Consider the following 21,938-nt stretch of genomic DNA (forward strand, 5'->3'; position numbering starts at 1 on the left):
TGTCCCAACAAATGATAAATCAGCATATTTTTAAATAATTTACATACTTTAAATTAGAACCAATTGTAGCAATTTTCTATCCACAAAGAGCCGCCTGCGAAATGAAGAGTTCAGTCATTTCGTTCAATTTCATTTTGTTTGTTTGATTCCCCCCTCCCCCCCATTTCCCGTTTTTCACAATTCCCGTCCAAACTGGGGAATGTTTTTCTCTGGCTCAGGGTACGAAGAAAAAGAAAACCCCTAATAATACCCCAAACTATAACCCCGGGGGAGCATTTCAGCAACTAGCCTGCTCTACATTATACATAAACATCTCAAGTTCAAGTTTAATTCATCCCCTTGAGAAACTATTTGTTTGCCAAGATAAAGATCTTGAAATGTACTGCCCTGGCACAATACATCCTGTATCCTGAGTCTGAAATCAGGCTTCCGAGAAGCAGCCCCCTCCTGTATTAATTATCCCGTCTTCTGGTACGGTACCAACGTGGCATAAAATTTCCTCGGGTGAAAGTGGCAGCAAATGCTCCTGGTTATCACGCTATGGTTCTACGCTGTACATGGATTATGGGCATAACACGAACAGCTGGGTGTGTTCAGCAGAAAGACCCATCTTCGCCCCACCACTGACACCAACAGGAAGGTGTTAAACCGGGCGGAAAGCAACTGGGGAAGCAACTGGCACGACAGCATCCTCTCTCCCTCCTCCAGATCCACCCCTAGTCCATGGATTTGGGGCCGCACAGATCAAGGGTATCCACAACTGGGCTGGGCAAGGACTGTTCTCTGTGGCCCCTTCAAACAATATCTTCAAACAAGCAGATATTTCCTTGTGGAAAAGCCAAGCCGCTCTTATTAGCATCATCTTTCACAAAATCCCACTCAGCACATTGATAACAACCCCTGCTCCCAGACAGGGGTGATGGAGCAGTAGCTGGGGCAGCTGGAGGAACCATGCTTCTGTGGACAGGGGAGGTGATAGGTCCATAGAGTAAAGCAAAGGCCCTAGGACACCACTGGATTCCCCCCATGGATCTCAGGACATCCACAGGTTTTGTAGGTACCATTCCCTCCCCACTCCTGTGTGGGGTGTGATGGGGGGACAATTTGCAGGAAACTGTGAGTGAGTTCCTGGCCTTTCCACAGACTCCAGCTTGGTTCGGAATAAGCTTTCAGACTAGGATCTCTTTGGCTGGAAAAGAGAGGCTGGCAAGCTCATGCATAACACAATACATGGGATCACAGTCTACCCTAAACAGGAGGCTATTATTAAAGAAAATAGAAGCCACAAAGCAGGCTTCTTCCACATGGCTTGAGTTCCAGCTTTGTCTCCCTTGTTTACCAGGAACCACACCCTGTCTAGAACTCCATACAGCATATAGAGACATCTAGTGATTGAATAATATGCTGCATGCAAAAATATTACAGTGACGACAGTCTATCCCACAGTATTTCACTACCTAGCCCAAGCCAGAAATCAGGAGTGGGGAAAACAAACAAACAAGAGCATCTCAGAACAAGGTTTAGTTTAAACACAAGTGAAGCTTCAGGGAAGTTCTTGCTCTTCCCAACAAGGACAGATTAAGGTAGGGGCTTTAGGGGCTGCAGCCCAGGGCCCCAGGTCAAGGAGGGCCCCGCAAAAATAAATCACAGGCAGAGACCTCCAACTCTGGGCTGCTAGAAGTCCCGTGGTGCAGCGGGGTGCTCAGACAGGATGCATGCATGCTGTGGCCCTACGCCGCTCCCAGAAGCAGCTGGTTGCTATCACATCTCTGCGGCCCCTGGCGGGTGGGGGGAGGTTGCTCCACGCGCTGCCCCCGCCCCCAGCACCATCCTCATAGCTCCCATTCGCCGGAAACTGGCCAATGGGAGCTACGGGGGCAGCACTTGCGGGTGTGGGCAGCTCACGGATACATGCTGTCCCCCTCCTCCCAGGGGCCACAGAGATGTGCTAGGAGCTAGCCGCTTCCGGGAGCAGCGTGGGGCTAAGCCTGCCTTAGCCCTGCTGTGCTGCTAGCCATGAGCCATCTGTGGTAAGCACCTCCCGGCCGGAGCCTGCACCTTGCACCCCTTCCTCCCCCAGATCAGAATCCCACTCCTACATCCAAACTCCCTCCCAGACCCCGCACTCCCTCCTGCACCCCAATCCCCTGCCCCAGACCCCTCCTGCACCAAACTCCCTCCCAGGAAAAAGACTTGTATACAGGGGCTCCACAAAATCTAATAGCCCCGGGCCCACAAGAGAGTTAATCCGGCCCTGCTTCCCAAACCAGTAACCCTTGCCCAGACCCCCAGGCCTAGATTCTTTGCTACAATCCTCTTATTCTCCAAGCAGCTACTTTCAGCTGTTCATTCATAAGCCACATTACTTTCCCCACATCCCAGGGATGTATAGAGATTGTTCGTATCATAGAATTTATGGCCAGAAGGAGCCATTGGATCATCTAGTCGGACATCCTTTGTAACACAGGCCATGAATTGCACCAGTTTACCCTGTATTGAGCCCAGATGCTACAGGGAGAGAATCATAGAATTGCAGGACCGGAAGGGACCTCGAGAGGTCATGTAGTCCAGTCCCCTGCATTGAGTTCCGTGTCTGTTCTAAAGTTGCTTCCAACTCTAATAAAATCACTATAGAAATTACTCTGTTTTCCTTTAGGAGGAAGTGTGCTGTGGATTTATGCAAATCTGCCCACAATGCATGTCAACGTGATAAAAATATCCTTCGATCGCCCCTCCCAAAATACTACTTGCTTGCTTCACCTGGGCTGGTGGGCAAGCAAAATATCATTAGATTGTCATCATCCCAGTCTACCCAGGGGTGGGTAGATTTTATAACTGGCCTGGTTTGTTTTAATTATTTTTGCAAGACTGCCACAGTGAGTCAATAGTCACCCAGACCTCAGTGTAAGTCAGTGAAGCTGCTTTGACTGCAATGGGGCTACATTGATTTACATCACCCGAGGATCCAGCCCATTAAGTCTAACATGGGTTCAAGAGAGGAAAAAACACAGTTGTCTTTAATCAGAGCTGCAACATCATGTGTGGAGAAGTGGCCTTACAGTTAAGGCAGTGGCTGCTAACTCAGGCCCAAGTCTCACTTCTGCTCCGTGACTCAGTTTCCCCACCTGTACTTTGGGGGAAAATAACCTGCCTCCCAGGGGTATAGCAAGACTTCATTCATTCAATGTGAGGAGGTTTGATACTGTGGTGGAAAACAGTGCAGAACTATTCTGATAATGAACAGCTTCCTTAAAGCACTGTGAGTTCTGTAAACAGCCCCATTGAGAAATTTTCTCTACCTATTGTGTGGCTCTCAGGTCTTAGTTTCTCAAAACTGCTAGCAATTTGCCTTGAACGAAGTGCAGTTTACCAAGGGGGGGGAATGTAATGAGTGCATTCATGCACCATTTAATTTAATTGTTTGACCCCCATGCAGTCATATTTCTGAGAGGTAATTGGAACATTTCTTTTTTTTTTTTTTTTTACACAGTGCAAATAAAGGAAGCCCTAAAAAGCTGCTCTTTGTTACTAGTAATTACCGAGGAGTCAGAAATTTGGCCAGACTTGATAATTGTTGTCGTTTCTTGAAAGAAAGAAAAAAAAAAAAACAAGCCCAAAGCTGGCAAAGAAACAACCAACCCTACAATTTATTAAACAAGTCGTTTCATATGTGTTATGGTGTTTAAGCCATTAAGGCATGAAAATATGAAGCTGGTCAAAGAATTATTTTGCAAGGCCTGAGCCTTTTAATAACCTCCCCAAGCCGAACTCTGGCTTTACTAGCAACACGAACAGAGTTTGGCAAGCAGGTGCCATGTGACATGGTGGAGGGCATTTGCTCTCCTGGTGTAACCAAAAGCAAACATAAAACCACATGGTGTGAAACTGACGGAGCCAAAACCCACTGAAATCGACGGAGAGAGCATCAAGGGGCTGTGGATCAGGTGCTCTCGGGAGAGACACCAAGCAGGAATGAATCAGTGCTGAGCTCAGATTCAGAAAACAAAATTGAGATGAAAGGTCTGGAGAAAACAATGGCCCTTGTCTCCGTTCAGCATTTCCTGTCGATGTGGTGGAACGTTTGTGAGAAGGGCTAATAGATTGGGAAAGGGGTGGGGGGGGATTATTTTTTAAAAACTCTCTCAGGTTAGAGTGAAAAAACATATAACCCCTCTTTTTTTAAAAAAGAAATGAGAACAGTCTGTAACATCTAGGGACACAGCCTGCCCAGGACCTGACCTGGAATTGTGGGGACTCAAAGAAGGGCGGGTGGCCTGTCAGCCTAGCCTGGAGCTGCAAAAATCGTGGGTTCTAATCCTGCACAAAGAGACAGCGAAGCTGTGAAAATTGCAGCAGGCAGATGGGCATGGCTTAAGAACCTGTTAGGGCTTCCCAGAAAAATTCTCCCAGGTTTCATGCTGAATCCTGGGTGGACACATGCTCAATAAAACAGATAATTATGTGCATCACTATCAAAGCTCTACCAAGTACTTAGAGGGATGAAGCTCTTCTCCAACCCCTCCCCCCAGCTCCCAGGCAGCTCCAAGTCCAAACTTCTCACCTCACTTCTACAGGCCAGTTCCTCAGCTGGTGTAAATCTAATGAGGCCAACAGTGCTAGCCTGATATACACCAACACGGATCTTTATGCAGTGCTTCATTTGTAATGAAAGCCAAGCCTACAAGTGCTGGGACTCAGCCCTGGCACAAATTAAGCACTGTCCTTGTAGGAGCTGGAACCAAAACAGGATACAAACATCCCTAAACTTCGTGGTTCATCTCTATTCAAAAGACCAACCAGCATCTCTGGCTCTAAACGTCCCCCTACTCCAGAACGTTCTGTATGATGTATTGGTCAGGTGAATTTGTGCTTTGAAGCTTTTCCTCTCACCTAATCGTGTAGTTAACTTCACACTGCGTGCTTTACAATATACAAGGACTGTTTCATCAGCTGTGTACAATGCGACCCACATCCCCCACTTTACAGCACCCAAAAATCTCCCAAGCCTTTCTTTCGGTGACCCAAATCCCAGAACCCTTTGCAGCCACATAAGTCCCAGGATGGTTCCCCCTCCTAATGTGGCTCACGAAGGATCACTGCTGAACAAGACTCAGATAAGAATATTCTTTAGAAAAGTGGAATGGCCATGTTGTTTTGGGGACGGTGCCTTTAAGGGCTGAGCTTCCCACTCGGAGAGTCTGGGCCATGCAGAATTTTTAAAGAAAAAATACACCTTTCAATAGCTCTTTTTAAAAAGAGACCTTTACACCAGTTCCCGAATCTCCTTCGGTATCAGGCTGGATTCTGCCCTTAGATGTGCAAGAATGGGCAAAGGAGAAGGAGCTAGAAACCTCAGTGAGGTGTTCAGATTTCATGACAATGGGTGTGGTATGAGAACCGAGATAGATAAGATAAGATACAGAGCGCGTGGGCAGCAAGAAATGAGGCGTGCCTGCCTTTGATATAAATATACGGCAGGATGGGGTGGTGTGATATAAAGGGTTTTAATCGGTATGGGTTTGGGATGGCAAAGTCACAAACTAGTTATGTAGACCATCCCAAGTGAGTGCTGATATTTAAGGAATTTAAGAAGTTTATGGTGCTATGTGCTATATCCATCCATCTGCAGGGCTAGGCTGCCTTGGCTAAGCAGAGATCCCACTCCGATCCCTTCCACCGCCATACAGATAGGTATTGAAGTAACAAAGGGGCTTTTCCCAGCTGGATTTCCTATCCCTGTAGCTCTCTCTCTCAGAGTTCCTCTCTGCCTTCTATAGCCCTGAGTCAGAGCTAAAGTGACCCATCTAATCCAGCTGCCGGGGTGAGTCAGCAGAATAGCTCTGTAATCCCCTCACAGTGTTCAAAAGCTTGACCCACAGAGAGTGCCTTAAGCCACCTGAATCCAAACATACTAGTGGAAGAAGGGAGAAACTAATAATAATTTCACAAACTTCTAAAAATAGCTTTTCCATAGATCATGTCATGACTTAAAAACCCAACATGTTACTCAGGCCTGTACGCCAGGAGCTGCATGTGATGTAAGACTCAGGCTATTAGAGTGGCCATCACAAGCCATTAACAGAAACATGACCGCAAGCACAAAGTCGGTGTATTACGTCCACATATTAAATCAGTGGGAGCTGCACAATATCATCACTGAATCAGGCCCATTTTACACAAATAGCCATTACTATGCATTAATTTGTTCATAATAAGAGAGAGTTCATTCCTGCCAGTGCTCCAGTGGACAAGGAAAGTGGCACAATATTAATTAATTCATTAAGTAATCATGAATATTGAATTTGCAAAGGAAACGTATTGCAACATTGACAGAAATCATTTCATCTTTCAACATGTCTGATTATTAATAGCCCCACAGTAGGTATAAATGAAGTCGTGACCTGTGAACTTTACAACAGACCTGCTGGAAGTCTGGGTGTTAGAGGAAAGATCCTTCTACAGAAGCAGAATTCTGAGCTGGAAGGATTTCATATTTTCCTCTTATATCATTTAATCCTTTACCTTTGGACCAGAATTAATAAGTAACAGAAAAGCAAACCACTAAATGAAAAGAAATGAACTTCATGCATTAAAATAACATTATGGCCACTCAGACGACATTAGCCTAGAATGAGCAATGGATCACACAGAGTCTTCCCTGGGATGAATATATAGGCTGGGCCATTTTTGTGCATTTCTCATTACAGTAGCCTGCTTACTTGTCTACTCGGGTTTTTGGCTGGAGGGAGAACATCTATTTTAAACAGGTTTTCCAACTGTGACTGTAAACATTAGAAACAGGCTTGACGCTTGGAGCTGTCTTAGCCCTCACGATGCAAATAGGGAAGGCTTTGAACATTGCCTGCTCCTGTTCCTCTGGAGCAATGATCAGATCACACAGGCACTGGCTGCAAAGGGATTTGCCAAAGGTTTCTTACCCAGAAGAAACCTTTGGCAAATCCCTTAGTCCCTGTTCAAGTTCTCAGGGCTGGAAAAGTCAATCTTCCTCGGGGTTTCTTTACCAGCCCCGTTCAGGAGGAAGGATGGTCTTGTGATAAGACACTGGGCCGGTCTCTGGGAGAGCTGGGTTCGATAGGCTCCATTAATGGTTATGATTAGCATTCATTCGTATGATCGTATTGCCTAGGAGCCCGTCATGGAACAGGACTCCATAGTGCTAGGCGCTGTACAGGCAAAGAACACAAAGACAGGCTCTGCCCCAAAGAGCTTACAACCAAAATATAAGGCAGGAGACAAAAGGTGGATACCGACAGATGGGGAAGCACAGGGAAACAATGAGACAATGTTGATCAGCATGACGGACAGCTACCTAACTGTGGTAAATCATATAGAATGATAGAACTGGAAGGGACCTTGAGAGGTCATCTAGTCCAGTCCCCTGCACTCAAGGCAGGACTAAGTATTATCTAGACCATCCCTGACAGGTGTTTTTCCAACCTGCTCTTAAAAATCCCCCATGATGGAGATTCCACCATCTCCCTAGGCAATTTATTCCAGTGTTTAACCACTCTGGCAGGGAGGAAGTTTTTCCTAATGTCCAACCTAAACCACCCTTGCTGCAATTTAAGCCCACTGCTTCTTGTCCTATCCTCAGAATTTAAGAAGAACAATTTTTCTCCCTCCTCCTTGTAACAACCTTTTATGTACTTGAAAACCGTTCTCATGTCCCCTCTCAGTCTTCTCTTCTCCAGACTAAACAAACCCAATTTTTTTCAATCTTCGCTCATAGGTCATGTTTTCTAGACCTTTAATCATTTTTGTTGCTCATCTCTGGACTTTCTCCAATTTGTCCACATCTTTCCTGAAATACTCCAGTTGAGGCCTAATCAGCGCGGACTAGAGCGGAAGAATTACTTCTTGTGTCTTGCTTACAATACTCCTGCTAGTACATCCCAGAATGATGTTTGCTTTTTTTGCAACAGCGTTACACTGTTGACTCATATTTAACTTGTGATCCACTATGACCCCCAGATCCCTTTCTGCAGTACGCCTTCCTAGACAGTCATTGCCCAGTTTGTATGTGTGCAACTGATTGTTCCTTCCTAAGTGGAGTACTTTGCATTTGTCCTTATTGAATTTCATAGAAATAGAAACAGAAATAGAAATAGAGCTGAAAAATTTTCAGGGGAACAGTTTTCTGTCAGAAAATGGAATTTTTGATGGGAAAAGGTCAAAATGAATCATTCCAGCTTTCCCGGTTCGATAACGTTGAAATTTTTTGTATATAAAGTCAAACCATTTCATTTCTCATTTTGGTTAGACTTTTAAATTATATCCCAATATTAAGATGATAGGATATTTACGTATACAATATTTAATATTAGAATGATTCAGCATGATTTGCCACTATTAAAAAAAGGTCCAAATTGGCTTTTTTTTTTTTTAACTTTCATTCCACAGGAAATGTCAGCTTTTCACTCCAACTCGGAACAAAAACAGATTCTGAAATGTCGGCATTTCCTGCCGAATGGAATTTCCATTTTCCAGCCAGCTAGTTGTTAAATGATTGGTTCTTTTGTGACCCAGGGCAAGTCATTTAATCTCTCTGCATCACAGTGCCTCGCCTGTAAAATGGGAATAATAACACTTACTTTCTCCCCTCCTTTCTCTGCCATGTCTATTTAGATTGTAAACGCTTCAGGACAGGAGCTGTTGCTTATACGGTGTATGTACAATTGGAACGTGACTTTGGACAGGGCTGTAGGCACTACTGCAATGTTGGTAAATAATAACCACCACCAACCATCGTGCTGTGGAAAGCCTGCGCCAACTCTTATAGCTCAGGGGCAGAGTTCTCAAGAACAGTGGAGGCTAGTGGACAGGCAACTGGGAGACTAAAGCACCTAGACGCTAATCCTGCTCTGAAACCGACTTCCTGTGTGACCTTGAGCAAATCACTTAACGTCACCAGGCCAAGCTTGGTGACACATGTGCATGCCCACTGAAGTCAGTTGGGGTTGAGCATGCATAACTAAGAGCGGGAAGCTGGTTTTCAGTTTCTGCCCCCCTAAAAGGGGGGTGATGGTACTCATCTACCACAAAGGGCAGGCTGTGAGGATTAGATGTGGGCCCCTTTTCTACCTTCAGTTATAGCCATGTAACCCTGGTGAATTGAAGTGGGTTACACAGGTGACAGCATGAGCACCCATTGTATGTAAAGCTCCATCTACGGCCTATGCTTCAGGCCGAATACTCATGGCTCGGGTGAAGTGGGATTAGGGGGTACCCTCACATTGCTGAATCCACTCTGAAGGCCAGTGTCTCACACTATAAGACAATAAGGAAAGGGGGCGGGGCTTAATCATCTCCATATCCCCAAAGGGAAAATCAAGTATTCATTCACAAGGCCCTTGCATGTACCCGGCCCCAAGGAAGCAACTTTGCTTGCCTCTTGGAGAAGAGCTAACCTACAGATGTTTAACATCTGTGGGGCTGGCAGTGGATGCTGAAGGGAGCTGTGCCAGGTGAGGAGGGAGGGTTTTGGTTGCTCAGAAGTGGGATCAGCTGGTGGCTTTTGGGGAGAGTTTGCTCCAGCCTCCTGCTGCGGTGTGAACTGTTCTTAATGTGACCCGCCCCTCCCCACTTGGAGTGTTTGGGTGGCGGTTGGCAATTCTGATGACATTTTACAAAAGTAAAAAAATGTCAAACGTCTCAGCTGCTCCCAAACAAACACAAACAAAAAAGTCAATGACACATGGGTCGTCTAACTCATACCAGGAGGAAGGAGTTTCCCTAAGAATAGAATTTTCAACTGAAAAAAAAAAAATCTAAAACGGGACGTTTTTTCTGCCCAGTCATGATTCTTCATGACACAATGTGATCACACGATGCAAAAAATGCATGTTGTGACACCAGGTTGCGAGATGGCGACATTTTCCCCAGCCTGAAATAGTTTACAGGCCAGTTAAACAGTGCCATGAATGGCACATGAAGAATGAGGAACTGCCCTGTTACATTTCAGACATGCGCTTGCAAAATTCAGGGTAACGGCCGCTTTCATATTTCGGCATTATGTTTTGCAGGGTAAATTAAACAATTCACTGCCTCTCCCGCTATCTAATCTTAACATCTCTCTAGGTTTTTATACCATTACCATCACTATCAACGCCCAGTCCCTGCAAGGTTTCAAAGTGATTGGTTTAAGAACAATATTATGGGCCAAATTCAGCACCGATTTAAGCAGGTACAGTGAACAGGACTGTCAATAGTAGATGTACCAATTTACTCCAGGGTTGAATTTGATGTTACTAAACAGCTTCAGACTATTGATTTTTCAGTTTTCTGCCTCCCGTGGGTTGCTAGCTGCTGTGGATATTTAAAGTTCTGTACAAGAGCTGCAGTTTACCGACGTTTGGGCTCTCTCTAAATAAAGAGCTTGCAAAGAAAAAAACAAAAAAGGAAATTCCACAGGAAGTTCAAATATTTTATTACTTCCTGTTTGAATAAGCATGTCAACACTTGGCATTTGAAGTGCAATTTGTTTAGAACTTCAGGTGTCAGCTTAAGAAATGTTATTTCCAGATCTAACCCACAACCAATTTTAGCGCAGTAATAAAAGTAATAAATGAAAAAGAAAACAACCTCAGCATTTCAGAGTAACTCTTTCCCGTTGCAAACAGCACATGATCTGGCATGCTGAGGGAGGGTACATGCTGCAAAAGCTCCCATCATGTTCGTTGAATGGCCTTTTTTTCAAAACCCACCCCATCACATTTCCCGCACACACTTTTGCACACAGGACTGATTGGTGGGGAAAACTGCAGGTGCAAATGAGAGATTTGCCCAATCCAACTTCCTGGCTGCATCTCATTAGATCAGTTACTACATTCTCTTGTTATTTGTGCCTGCCATTTGTGCAAAATTAGGGACCAGATAAAGGTCCCTCTGAAAATGAGAGCCTTGATGACTTGAATACATCGCCCTGACTCTTTTGTTCTTACGGGATTTAAACAGGTAAAGAGCAGATGAAGATACCTCCGTTGCAACATTCACCCCACAAGCTAGATTTCAACTTCCAGCCCAACCCGCGGCTCCTGGGTTTTGGTCTAACCTAATGTAGATATAGGAGCATACAGAAAAGGAGTACTTGTGGCACCTTAGAGACTAACCAATTTATTTGAGCACAAGCTTTCGTGAGCTACAGCTCACTTCATCGGAAGCTGTAGCTCACAAAAGCTTATGCTCAAATAAATTGGTTAGTCTCTAAGGTGCCACAAGTCCTCCTTTTCTTTTTGCAAATACAGACTAACACGGCTGCTACTCTGAAACCTGTCATAGGAGCATATGTACTTATTAGAGCTGGCTGAAACACGGAATTTCAGTTCTACTGGAAATTCTGACATTTCAAAATGTGTTTACATTCCAAATTGGAACAAAAACACTTTCACAATTTCCCATGAAATCCCCTGGATGCAGATTCCTCTCCTTAAAATGCAGGGATGTTCTGATCTGGGGTTGGGATCTGACCACATCTCTAGTTTAAAGAGATGCTTGAGGATACAGTTGCAGAGACCAAAACCCAGGACAAAGCTCAATGTTCAAAAGACATGGGGGTTGGGGATGAAGAAAAAATCAAAACCTCAGTCCCAGCCTATATGCGTGGCCTCAGAGGTACTCCACACCCATTCCCGCAGGCTGGTGATGATGTTGTATACAGGGGCTGGGGTGTATTTCTGGTTGAAAACCCTACAAAAACATCTGCATGTGGACCTCTCTCCATCTCAGAAGATGATACAAATGGCTGATTCTTTTAGTACTAAAGATGGCTTTCTTTCCATACCCGGCTGGCCCAATGGCCTTCCCAGCCCTGTAACCCCGCTTCCACCACTGGCTGATGCCTGGTGCTGCAAAAGACAAAGACAAAGCTTTCTGCCAACTGTATAATGCTGGAGATGGGGCGGGTGTGGGGAGACCATTGCTACCCTTGCAGTGATCAGCTAATGGCCAGAAACAGGGGATTAATAAGAAGAAGAATACTAAGCTCTAATCAATACATCTCAAACTGCTTCACAAAGGAGGTCAATATCATTATCCTCATTCTATAGAGGGGGAAACTGAGGCATAAAGAGGTGAAGTGACTTGCCCAAGGTCACCCAGCATCAAAACCAGGAATAGAACTCGGGTCTTCTGAGTCCCCGACCATGATTCTACTCACTAGACACGACCTCCCATAGAGGAGGAGCATGACAACAAGCCATGAGTTTTACAGCAAAGTAACTGCAATGTACGCACACAAACAAACCAAGGAGAAAGGTTGCTTCTGGCTGAAGCCCACAGTAACCCTGCCGGTTAGGAAATCTTAGCCCACACACCACACAGTTACCTTCAGACCATTAAGAATCTTTAATGTAAATTCTCCATATTGAAATCCAAAGGAAGAGTGGAAATGATTCAGTCTGATTGTTGGCAAGTGCTGATTACTGGAGAAGTCAATCAAAGAAAACCAAATTGTAAAAATATGAACTATGAAAGCTTTTGTTAGAGAGGCAATGTGGTACAGGGAATGGATTGTCAGAAGACCTAGGTTCTGAACCTGACGATGACCTTATCCAAACTCCTCTCCCACCTTTTGTCTATTTATATTACAAATTGTTCAGGCCGGGGCTGTTTCTTACTATGTGTATGTACATCGCCAGACACAACAGGACCCCAACTTCAGCTCGAGCACTACTGTAATAGGGAAAAACCCCATTGTTGCTTTAAAAAATTGCATCCCCTGGCCTCTGACCATTTCAAACAATAACTACCACATCAAGCCAGCCCCAACATTCAAAACCTCTGTGCTCTTGTCCAAAATTTTTTAAAAACACCACCAACGCTCCCGCCCACACGCATACAAAAACTAAACCAAGTCAAACCATTTCACACAGAGCCCTGATGCTTGTTACGCTCTGATCCTGGTCTGGCATTAAGAGGAACATATGGCCACAGCATCAACAGAAAATATTTTCTAAAGCATATTTAGAAGGATCAAAATGTTCCCCTTTAATCTTGACACTGACAGCTCTACAGCCAAAGAGAACAAATTCTGCCTTATAGTCCAGGAGGGTAGCACTGCGTAATCCTCAATAAAGGAATGTAAGGTCTGGGCAAAGCATTCCAGTTCATTGCCAGGCAGAAAGCAGAAAGGTGGCAACTGGGAGCTAAGGAGCAGAAGAAAGGGCTTGATCTGCAAATAAGAGAAGTGATGCAAAGTAAATGGTGGGGAGGGGGTTATGCTCCTATATAGCGTTATTCAGCCAGAGACAACCCATGGGGGAGGGGGGAGGGCAGAGTGAGGGCAGTGGCTTCAGCCGATGTTACTAAGCATGCTCAGTCTGTGTGAGCATGCTCAGTACAAGCCAACTAACAAATCGGGGATGGGGAAGCACATGACCCCACATGACACCCCCAAACACACACACACACACGCATCACCTCTGCACACACGGTTCATGACTGGGGCTCCTTGGTGCTACCGCAGTACAAATAAATAATAATGCTGGAAGAATTCTTCCAACTGATTAACGCAGAGGACTTTCCCAGCGCTCCTAAATCCAGCGGAGCAGCCATGCAAATCTAGGAAGGCCCAAACCAGCTCGGTTCAAGTCATGTGGGGCAGGCAAATTTGAGATGCCCTCAACTCAGCTCTGTCCAGAATTTACATTTGATCAAAACAAAACCTAAAAGCAACAAAGGTGGTTCCATGACTGAGCAGTGCGGAGAGTTTGAAACAAACGGACAGCACATGCCAACCAAACGCTGCAGTGCTGGGAACCTGAAAGCGAAACTGACTGGGAACGAAAGAGGGCAACTGGCTTCAGTGCTTTGCATGACTCTGATGGAGAGAAATGCATAGAGAAAATGAACCATGAAAAGGAAACGGGACTTAGAAAGCCCTTTCTGTTTTAATAATCTCAGAAAAACATGTAAAGAAATGGGCTTGCTTAGGGTTCGACTACTAAGCGGCGGTGGGCACCATTGGCTTCAATGAGACAGCTCAGGATTTGAGCCAGTGGTTATTTTTTAAGCCGACAGCATTTGCCTGCATCCCGATGGCTATCAGGGACGGAGCAGTAAAACCGTATCCCACCAATCATATTCACAGTGCTACTTGCGTAAGCACACAGGGTTGTATACAGGCAGCTTTCAACACACATATTCAGCGTGTGCTTACAGCATTCACCATCTCAAAGAAACCCTGCACATGCTGCAAATCATCCTCTCTTACGAGCGCTCTCATGACATGCCAGCACTGGCATGCACTTTGACCAATAAAAAGGCCAGCACTTTGTGCCAACCTGCACCGAAAACCACCTGACTGGGCTGTGCGCTGGCAAGGAAGCATCTTTCACACACATATACGCGGTAATGTCAGCCTGGTCCACACACACACTCCTACTCACCCACTTCCAAATAAAATACATAACTTACTTCTTGGCTCCCGGGGTCCATCCACAGTCACTTTAATGGCTCGGTGATAGGTAGCGACTTGTGTGGGGTTTGTGAACACTGTGATGGTCAATGTAAAGCTTTTTCCTAAAGGGGGAGAGAGAAAAAGAGGAGAGGCAATGCACCTGGGTTGATTTCTTCAGTAAGCAGAGTGCGGTCTTAGGCCTGGAAAGCCTAGGCCCGGATTTCAGAAATGATCATGAAGCCGCAAATGCTGCTGTACAAATGAAACTAAGGGATTCATATATTTAAATTTGCGAGGCTCCCTTTGTTGCTGGCAGGTACCAAGAAATTGACCCTGGTCCCACTGGAGTCAACGGCAAACCTCCCACTGAGAGATCTGGGCCCATTTCAGAATCAAAGCCAGAGCCCTCTTTGGTGCATTATAACATTGTACATTATTTTCCCCCTCTACCTAGAACAGCTTCCTTCTTCCCATGTGCCAGGGCATTTCCTCCTCCCCATGCACATCCAATCCTCGAAACCCAGTGCTGTCAGCTCACTTCCCATCATTACTCGCAGACCTGGAGCTCTCTGCTCCCCAGTGGCTGGGCACCGAGGGCCCGACTGTGCAACCATTGTTCGTGCCACCGGTCCCAGAAAGAGCTCAGGGCATGAGCAAACTTCTCCGCATGAGTCAGGGTTCCAGAATTGGGCCCATAAAAACAAAGTATTTTTCAAATGCTAGATACATACATTTGGATGATAAGGATAGATAGATAGATAGATAGATAGATAGATAGATAGTAAAGACCTGATTGTGCAAACACTTACTACCAAGAGTAGTACTTACTACCATGTGTAATTCTATTAACTTCATTGGCACTGCACCCAGTAGTCAATATTTGCATGATGAAGCCCTGATTCTTTTTGAATTTACTGTCACGAACGTCCTTCTCTGAGCAGACCTCTCTTGCCTCTTGTTTTCTGTTCTTCCCCACCCTCCCTCCCTTCTTTGTTCTGTTGTCGTTCTTCGCCTCATTATCTGGAGACAGGGGCCGAAAGAGCTGAACCCTGCATCTGAACGGCCCCGAACTTTGGGAGCAAAGATAAAAAGGAAACAGGATCCAGACCAATCCCCTTGCTTTCAGTTTTGCAAAACCAAAAGCAGACCAATGAGGGTTTGAGGCTCTGATGATCTGCCTTATTCAGACTGTGGGTTCGTACTCATTTGCTTATTTGTCTGTACAGCACTAAGCTGTACTGGGGTGAGGGACCTAGATCAAGAGACAAGCTGACAGAAAAATGATTTAAAATACCAGTCTTAGGGATGAGGGGTTAAATTACATTTTCCAAGTTAATAGCGTTTATTTTTAGATAGGGACAATGTGAAACGGCCCGAGGAGCATCTGTGTCTTTGTTAATAATGCAGTAGCAATATTTTGCACTGATATAGACACACTTTGTTTCATCCAGAGCTCTGAAAGAACTTTGCCAAGGGGGGCGCTATCTTTATCCTTGTTTTACCGAGGGGGAAACAGAGACACAGAGAAGCTAAATGACTTGGCCAAGGTCACGGGGTGACTCAACAACAGCAGAGCCAGGAATGGAAATGAGGTCTCCAAACTCCTCCCCCATCATTCCAACCACTAGACAATACTCTTCTCTACAACCAAGAATACAACCCAAGGGACAGATCCTCAGCGGGTGGGAACTGCCATAGCTGACACCAGCTGAAGATGTGTCTCCAAGAATCTTGCCTCCCGACTGCCTTCTCTGACTGCTAGACTATATTCTCTCAGAGCTTGGAAGAGAAAACCAGGAGTCCTGATTCCAGGCCCTACGCCCTAACCATTAGATCACAGCTGCCCTTCTGGATTGGACTATGCTCAGCACCAGTGCTGGCTCATTGATATTATCACCAGACTCACTGTCTAGCCTGAATGCAGGATTTAACAAAACCATTCTTATAATGGACACTACTCTTGCCAGCTCTCTGGACTGCTTATGTTATGAGTTTGTAGCTGTTTCACCTTGACTACCAGCCACAAAGCATTTTTGCTACCATATATCTCGTCTGGACAAATCCCATTTTACTGCCCTTAGGTCCTTGTGCATTCATTACACACACACACACACACACACACACACTCACTTTTTCACTGGTTGTCATGAACTATAGCTGAGCAAACACTGTACAGAAAAAAAATCATTCCAATATCATTTTTTAGATGTCTACAATAATTTTAAAGGGATGCCCTATCCAAAAACTTTATGCACCCCAGACACCAGTGACAAATTAAATGATTTATTCATCTAAAATCAAATAGAAATTTAAAAAAACGGAGTCTCTCCCCGTGGGTTAACGTTCCAACATCTGTTCTACTGAAAATATTTCCTTGCAGGATAATGGAAAATGGCTAATTTTAAGTGGATACTAGAGAATATTCATGTAAAGGGTGACATTCACCTTGATGCAGAGAGCCAGCACAGAGTTTAAGAACTCAGATTAGGACTTAAATGGAGCAAATACCTTGTACTGGCTTTCTGCATAGAGGTGAATTTTCCCCAAAGTAAATTTCAGTATCAAATGCAAAGTATTTGCGCTCACATCCTATGTTTAAGAGTTCTATTTATGCAGGCTAGGAAACACAAATAACGTGACGTGACCTTTACATCCAATCAGAACTAGCCAACACAGTGAGAACATCCCATAGCAAAATACTCTCAGTGAAACAATTTATAGATCAGGAATTATTAGCAGAATTTATTCATGGAGCAAGTTCAAATATAGGCAATATGATTAGAGACAATTTCTGTCTGTTTGCGTGCAATTCGCAAACAGAACAGGAGGAAAAAGTCTTCCAGTATATTATTTGTTACAAAGCTTAGCACAAATACATGAACAATAACGTTCAGATTATCAGTCTGGTCTAATGCATAGCCTGGACATTTAGGAGATTTAAACCCTGGGTTCTATTCCCTGCTCTGCCTATTTTACGCAAATTACTTGACTTCTCTGAATTTCAGTTTCACCCTCTGTAACACAGGGTTCATAATAACACTTTCCTCCCTCACTGGGGGCATTGTCTTCAGTGGGAGCAACCTGTATTCTTCTTATAACAATATGTGATGCTTAGTGTTTCTAAAGCACAGTAGCAATCCTCAGATTAATTGCATTATACAGTGCAAATTATTATTATTATTATTACTCAGCATCAATTTACTCATTGCCATCCTTCTTTGGTGACAGACTAGAACAAGTACAACTTGAGTAATTTCAACCCATCTCCCTCCCCAAACACACCACTATGCACATCAATCATTCTAGGCAGTCTGACTGCATAAGAAGGCCTCAGTTCAAGTCCCAAGCTTCCTACTTTGGGCAAATTGCTAATTATGGGCCAGATTCCAAACGCTCTTACTCACATTGAATAGTACCTTACTCCATAAGGAGTTCTACTGATTTCAATGGGGCCGCTCCCAGAGCAAGATAATGTTCAATGGATCTTTGTGCAAGTCATTCAATCTCCCTGTACCTCTGTTCTCCATCTGTAAAATGGGGCTAAAAATATTTTTTCTTCTCCCCCCCACTCTTTGTCTCGTCTATGATTGTAAACTCTTTGGGGCAGGGACTTTTTCTTGCTATGTGTTTGTGCAGCTCATGGAATAATGGGGCACCAATCTCAGTTGGTGCCTATCAGTGTTACCTTAATAACAATAATAATATACCAGAATCTAGTATGATGAGATCTTGGAGTAGATTCTAATCAGGTTTTACACATACAATTTATGCATCTATATATAGCTGATATGGAAATATATATGAATCAGAGGCCCAAATTCGGCTCGTGTACAACATTCCAAATTTCTGTTGGTGTAGACAAGTGCAGAATCTGGCCCTCTTAGAGATTTAAAAGCTCAAACAGGAGGAAGCAATGTGTGACAGAGAAAGCAGAAACCTGACGGAAATCATTTCTATCACTAATTTTTTAAAAAAGATATTTGGCCAAATTCTGCTTTCAGCCTCGCTATTCAGGAAAGCGCTTAAGCATGGTGCTCAATTTTAGCCGCATGTTTAAAGTTAAGCATGTACGTAGGTACTTTCACATACCTACAGATAAGTGATGTATAGATAAATTAGAAAACAGACACACCATCCAGTGCAGATTCCAAGTAACTCCATTGAGCTCAGCTGAGTTATTTTAGATCGAAGAGAGAAGAATTTGGACCATTGGGCCCAGGTTGTGCATTCTTGCCCCCCAAACTCCTATTGACTTCCTTGCTGCTCAAGGAAAGCAGGATTGTCCCCATTATTCAGCACAAGATGAACATGTTAGGGTCCAGTCTTGACATAGGCCTAAGTCGTAAGTGCACATGGGGCCTGATCCAAAGTCCATTGAAGCCAATGGGTGTCTTTCCACTGATTTTCATGGGCTTTGATCACGTCCATGATTTGGGAGACAGACTGTACACCTAAGTGCTTTCAAGAGACAGTGAACTCCTGATGTTTCCAAGCATGAACATGGGGACCCAGGGGAGGAAAGTTCATAATGAATTCAAGAGTCATGCTGAGATTGGGTTAGATTCGTAGGGCAAGAAGGATCCTCCAGTCTGACCTCATGCACATCCCAGGCCACAGAACCTCACCCACTCGCTCCTGTAATAGGCCCCTAACCTCTGGCTGAGCTACTGAAGTCCTCAAACCTTTATTTTAAAAACTTCAAGTTACAGAGAATCCACCATTTACTCATTTGGGTTGGAAATTTGTGCAAGAAAGATGGAAAAAAGAGAGTGCCTCAGAGAATAATTGACTACAGAAATGAAAGCTGTTTTCATAAAAGAAAAACATTTTCCATCCATCAACCTGCAACCAGTTAAGTGGAGAGTTTTAAAGAAAATCTGCAACTTGGAAAAGGAGCCAACAGGAAAACGGAAATGTCTGAAAGAATGTAAACTATTCAGGTTTCATAAAGAGTAACAAGTAAACAATTATTACATGCAAATAATTTTTAACATCACTGGTTTTAATTAATGCCAAGAAGTCAAACTATCTTTGACATTTGTATGTATTCATTTGAAAAGTTAGAGAAAACACTGCCACTAAAATATTGGGTTTAACTTTTTGAGACGAACGAACTGCTTAAATCTGCAATGATGAAATTTTAAAATTCGATGTCAAATATGGCTGTAATGAATAATGCATGACGGTAAGGGATATAATACTTGCCTTCAAAAGTTGTCTGGCCTGCAGTATAGATAAGGGGATTCACAGTAGAACTGTAGATAGTGATATAGCACAATGTCATTTCTTTGATGGTTGTTTTGAAAAGTTGGCTTGTACGTCTGCTGCATTATGATTCGTTTAAGGTTAAATTATCGTGTCATAGCTTTTTAAGACCAGAAGGGATCATTAGATCATCTAGCTTCACCTTTTGTATATCACAGGCCATAGAATATCCCATTAGTCCTGCATTAAGACCAATAACATGCTGGACTAAAGTATATCTTCTATGCAGTCTTGCTCTGAAGACTTCCCTTCGTAGTTTGTTCCAATGGTAAATCACCCTCCCAGTTAAAAAGTTGTGCCTTATTTCTAATTTGAACTTGTCTTGCTTTAATGTCCTATAACTATTCAATTTAACAAATTAGTTTAGTCTCACACCTTTAGAATATGACACTATGTCAAGGTATATACTTCACTCTGGAATTTCTTCTCACAAAAGAGTTTCAAATCTTTTTTTGTTTAACTCGTCTCCTAATAAGTGTAGCATTTAACCTGGAAAGACCGTAAATGGATTATAATAGTCAATGATATATTTTACTCATAACTTCTTTTTCTCTGAGGGGTGAGGGTCGGGTAGGGGAATAGTATTAGTCACACTTCAATCTCTCCATCTACAAACGCTAGTAATAGTTATAAGCTTGTGCTGACGATGTCCAGTCACTGAAAATATTTACTTCCCTTCTTATAAATCCTGAACAGATGTAGTATAAGTGACTGTTTAAAGTGGTACTGAAGAGACATTTGGACCTTTATGCTGCTATCCATTTAGGGATTAATCCAATGGGGATCTTTTCATAGATTTTAATGGGCTTTGCATCAGGTCTGCAGTCTGTAAAAATGGATACATGTCTTTTTGTGCAATTTTAGTGTGAAAGAGTGAGAGACAAAAGAGAGCAGATTTAGGTTACAATAATCCACACCTTTGTATGTTAAAAATAGATTATTTTCCCTCTTCACTTATGACGTTTGTGCATAAATGTAGGTAAAGCCCAAAAGAATAGCTGTAATGCAAACCAGTGGAATCCAGCATTTACTGACCCTAATAATAATTGAATGGGCCCAACTCTGATTCCATTGAAAGCAGTGGCAAAACCTCCATTGACTTCATCGGAAGCATGATCAAGTCCCGCATCACTCATTTCAAAAGCTGGCAATTGTGGTGCCTCTCATGAAATTACACATAGTTATCAATCATTTCCCCTCCTCCCCACGCTTTAGGAGGCCATTCCACTTCTACAAAGACATCTCCACGCTGATTTGCAGTTGCTTTAAAATCAAAGCACCGTACAGTTACGTCGGTGACAGTTACCTACCTCTGCCACTTCGCCCAACAAATCTCAGGTCATTAAACCTTGCCACTTGATTTTTCATGACTGCGGAGGCATTTCTGAGCTCTGCAGAATAATTCTCATCGTTTCCAGCCATGACCGTTACTACAGTCCCATCAGGTACATCTCCAAGGGCTACCACCTAGGGATCAGTGCAACAAGGTTATTTTATACTATTCGTTATTCGTAATATTATTATTAAGCTGATCAAAGCAGGCTCATCATTCTGCAACCAGACATGAGGAATTGTCATTCTGAGTAGAAAAAAGTATTGATTTTTTTTAAAAAAAATTTAAACTGAAAAATATTTCTTTAAGAAAATTCAAAAGAATTCTAGTTCCTTTCCAAATTCTAGTTCCAAATAAATCTGGCAAATTATGTCCTGATAGCTGAATGATCCCCCTGTTTTCTTAATTGGCATATTTGTATATTTTGAAATCCCTGGGTTGTTGTTTTTTTTTAAAGTCAAAGTCGAAATATTGTTAAAATGCGAACAATTTTCAGTGAAAATTTTGCCTATGTAAAAATGGTAGGATTTCTCTCGTAAGAGATCGATCTCTATATAATCCACCTGCACTGGTCGCTAATAGCATTACCCGAGAATAGAAGAGAATTACACCTCAAGAATTTCATGGTATGTCACGCAGTTACAGACTCTAGGATTTCATCTTTAACTTCCACTTCAGAAGCTAAGCTCCCGATTATACACGCCACAACACACGCAGCTGTAGCAGAAAATTCCACAGAATCATTGCAAATATTGTCAAGATTTCATTCTTTAAAAGGGCCAGGTGCAGCTGTTATTCTAAACAGCTACGGAAGCCAACACAAACTATCCTCCTCAGTCCTACGACATACAGCCGGGCCTGTATTCGTTTCCAAATAATTGCTAAAGGGAGTCTTCCTGCCCCCACGCTAGTTTATATAAATAC

General features: G+C 43.5%; 1 protein-coding gene across 5 annotated transcripts in view; it reads right to left on the reverse strand.

Annotated features, from left to right (window-relative positions):
* The window catches only part of RUNX3 (RUNX family transcription factor 3), a 117,883-nt gene that overhangs the window by 38,478 nt on the left and 57,467 nt on the right, over positions 1–21,938 (reverse strand). For all 5 annotated transcript variants that reach the window (XM_075121253.1, XM_075121250.1, XM_075121252.1 and 2 more), the window contains 2 exons: positions 20,992–21,148; positions 14,434–14,538 (listed from right to left, as the gene is read on the reverse strand). In XM_075121253.1, the coding sequence (XP_074977354.1) occupies positions 14,434–14,538; positions 20,992–21,148 (262 nt within the window). The remainder of the gene's footprint in view (positions 1–14,433; positions 14,539–20,991; positions 21,149–21,938) is intronic.

The sequence above is a fragment of the Caretta caretta genome, chromosome 19 (genome assembly GCF_965140235.1).
Source record: "Caretta caretta isolate rCarCar2 chromosome 19, rCarCar1.hap1, whole genome shotgun sequence".
Classification (NCBI taxonomy): Eukaryota; Metazoa; Chordata; order Testudines; family Cheloniidae; genus Caretta; species Caretta caretta.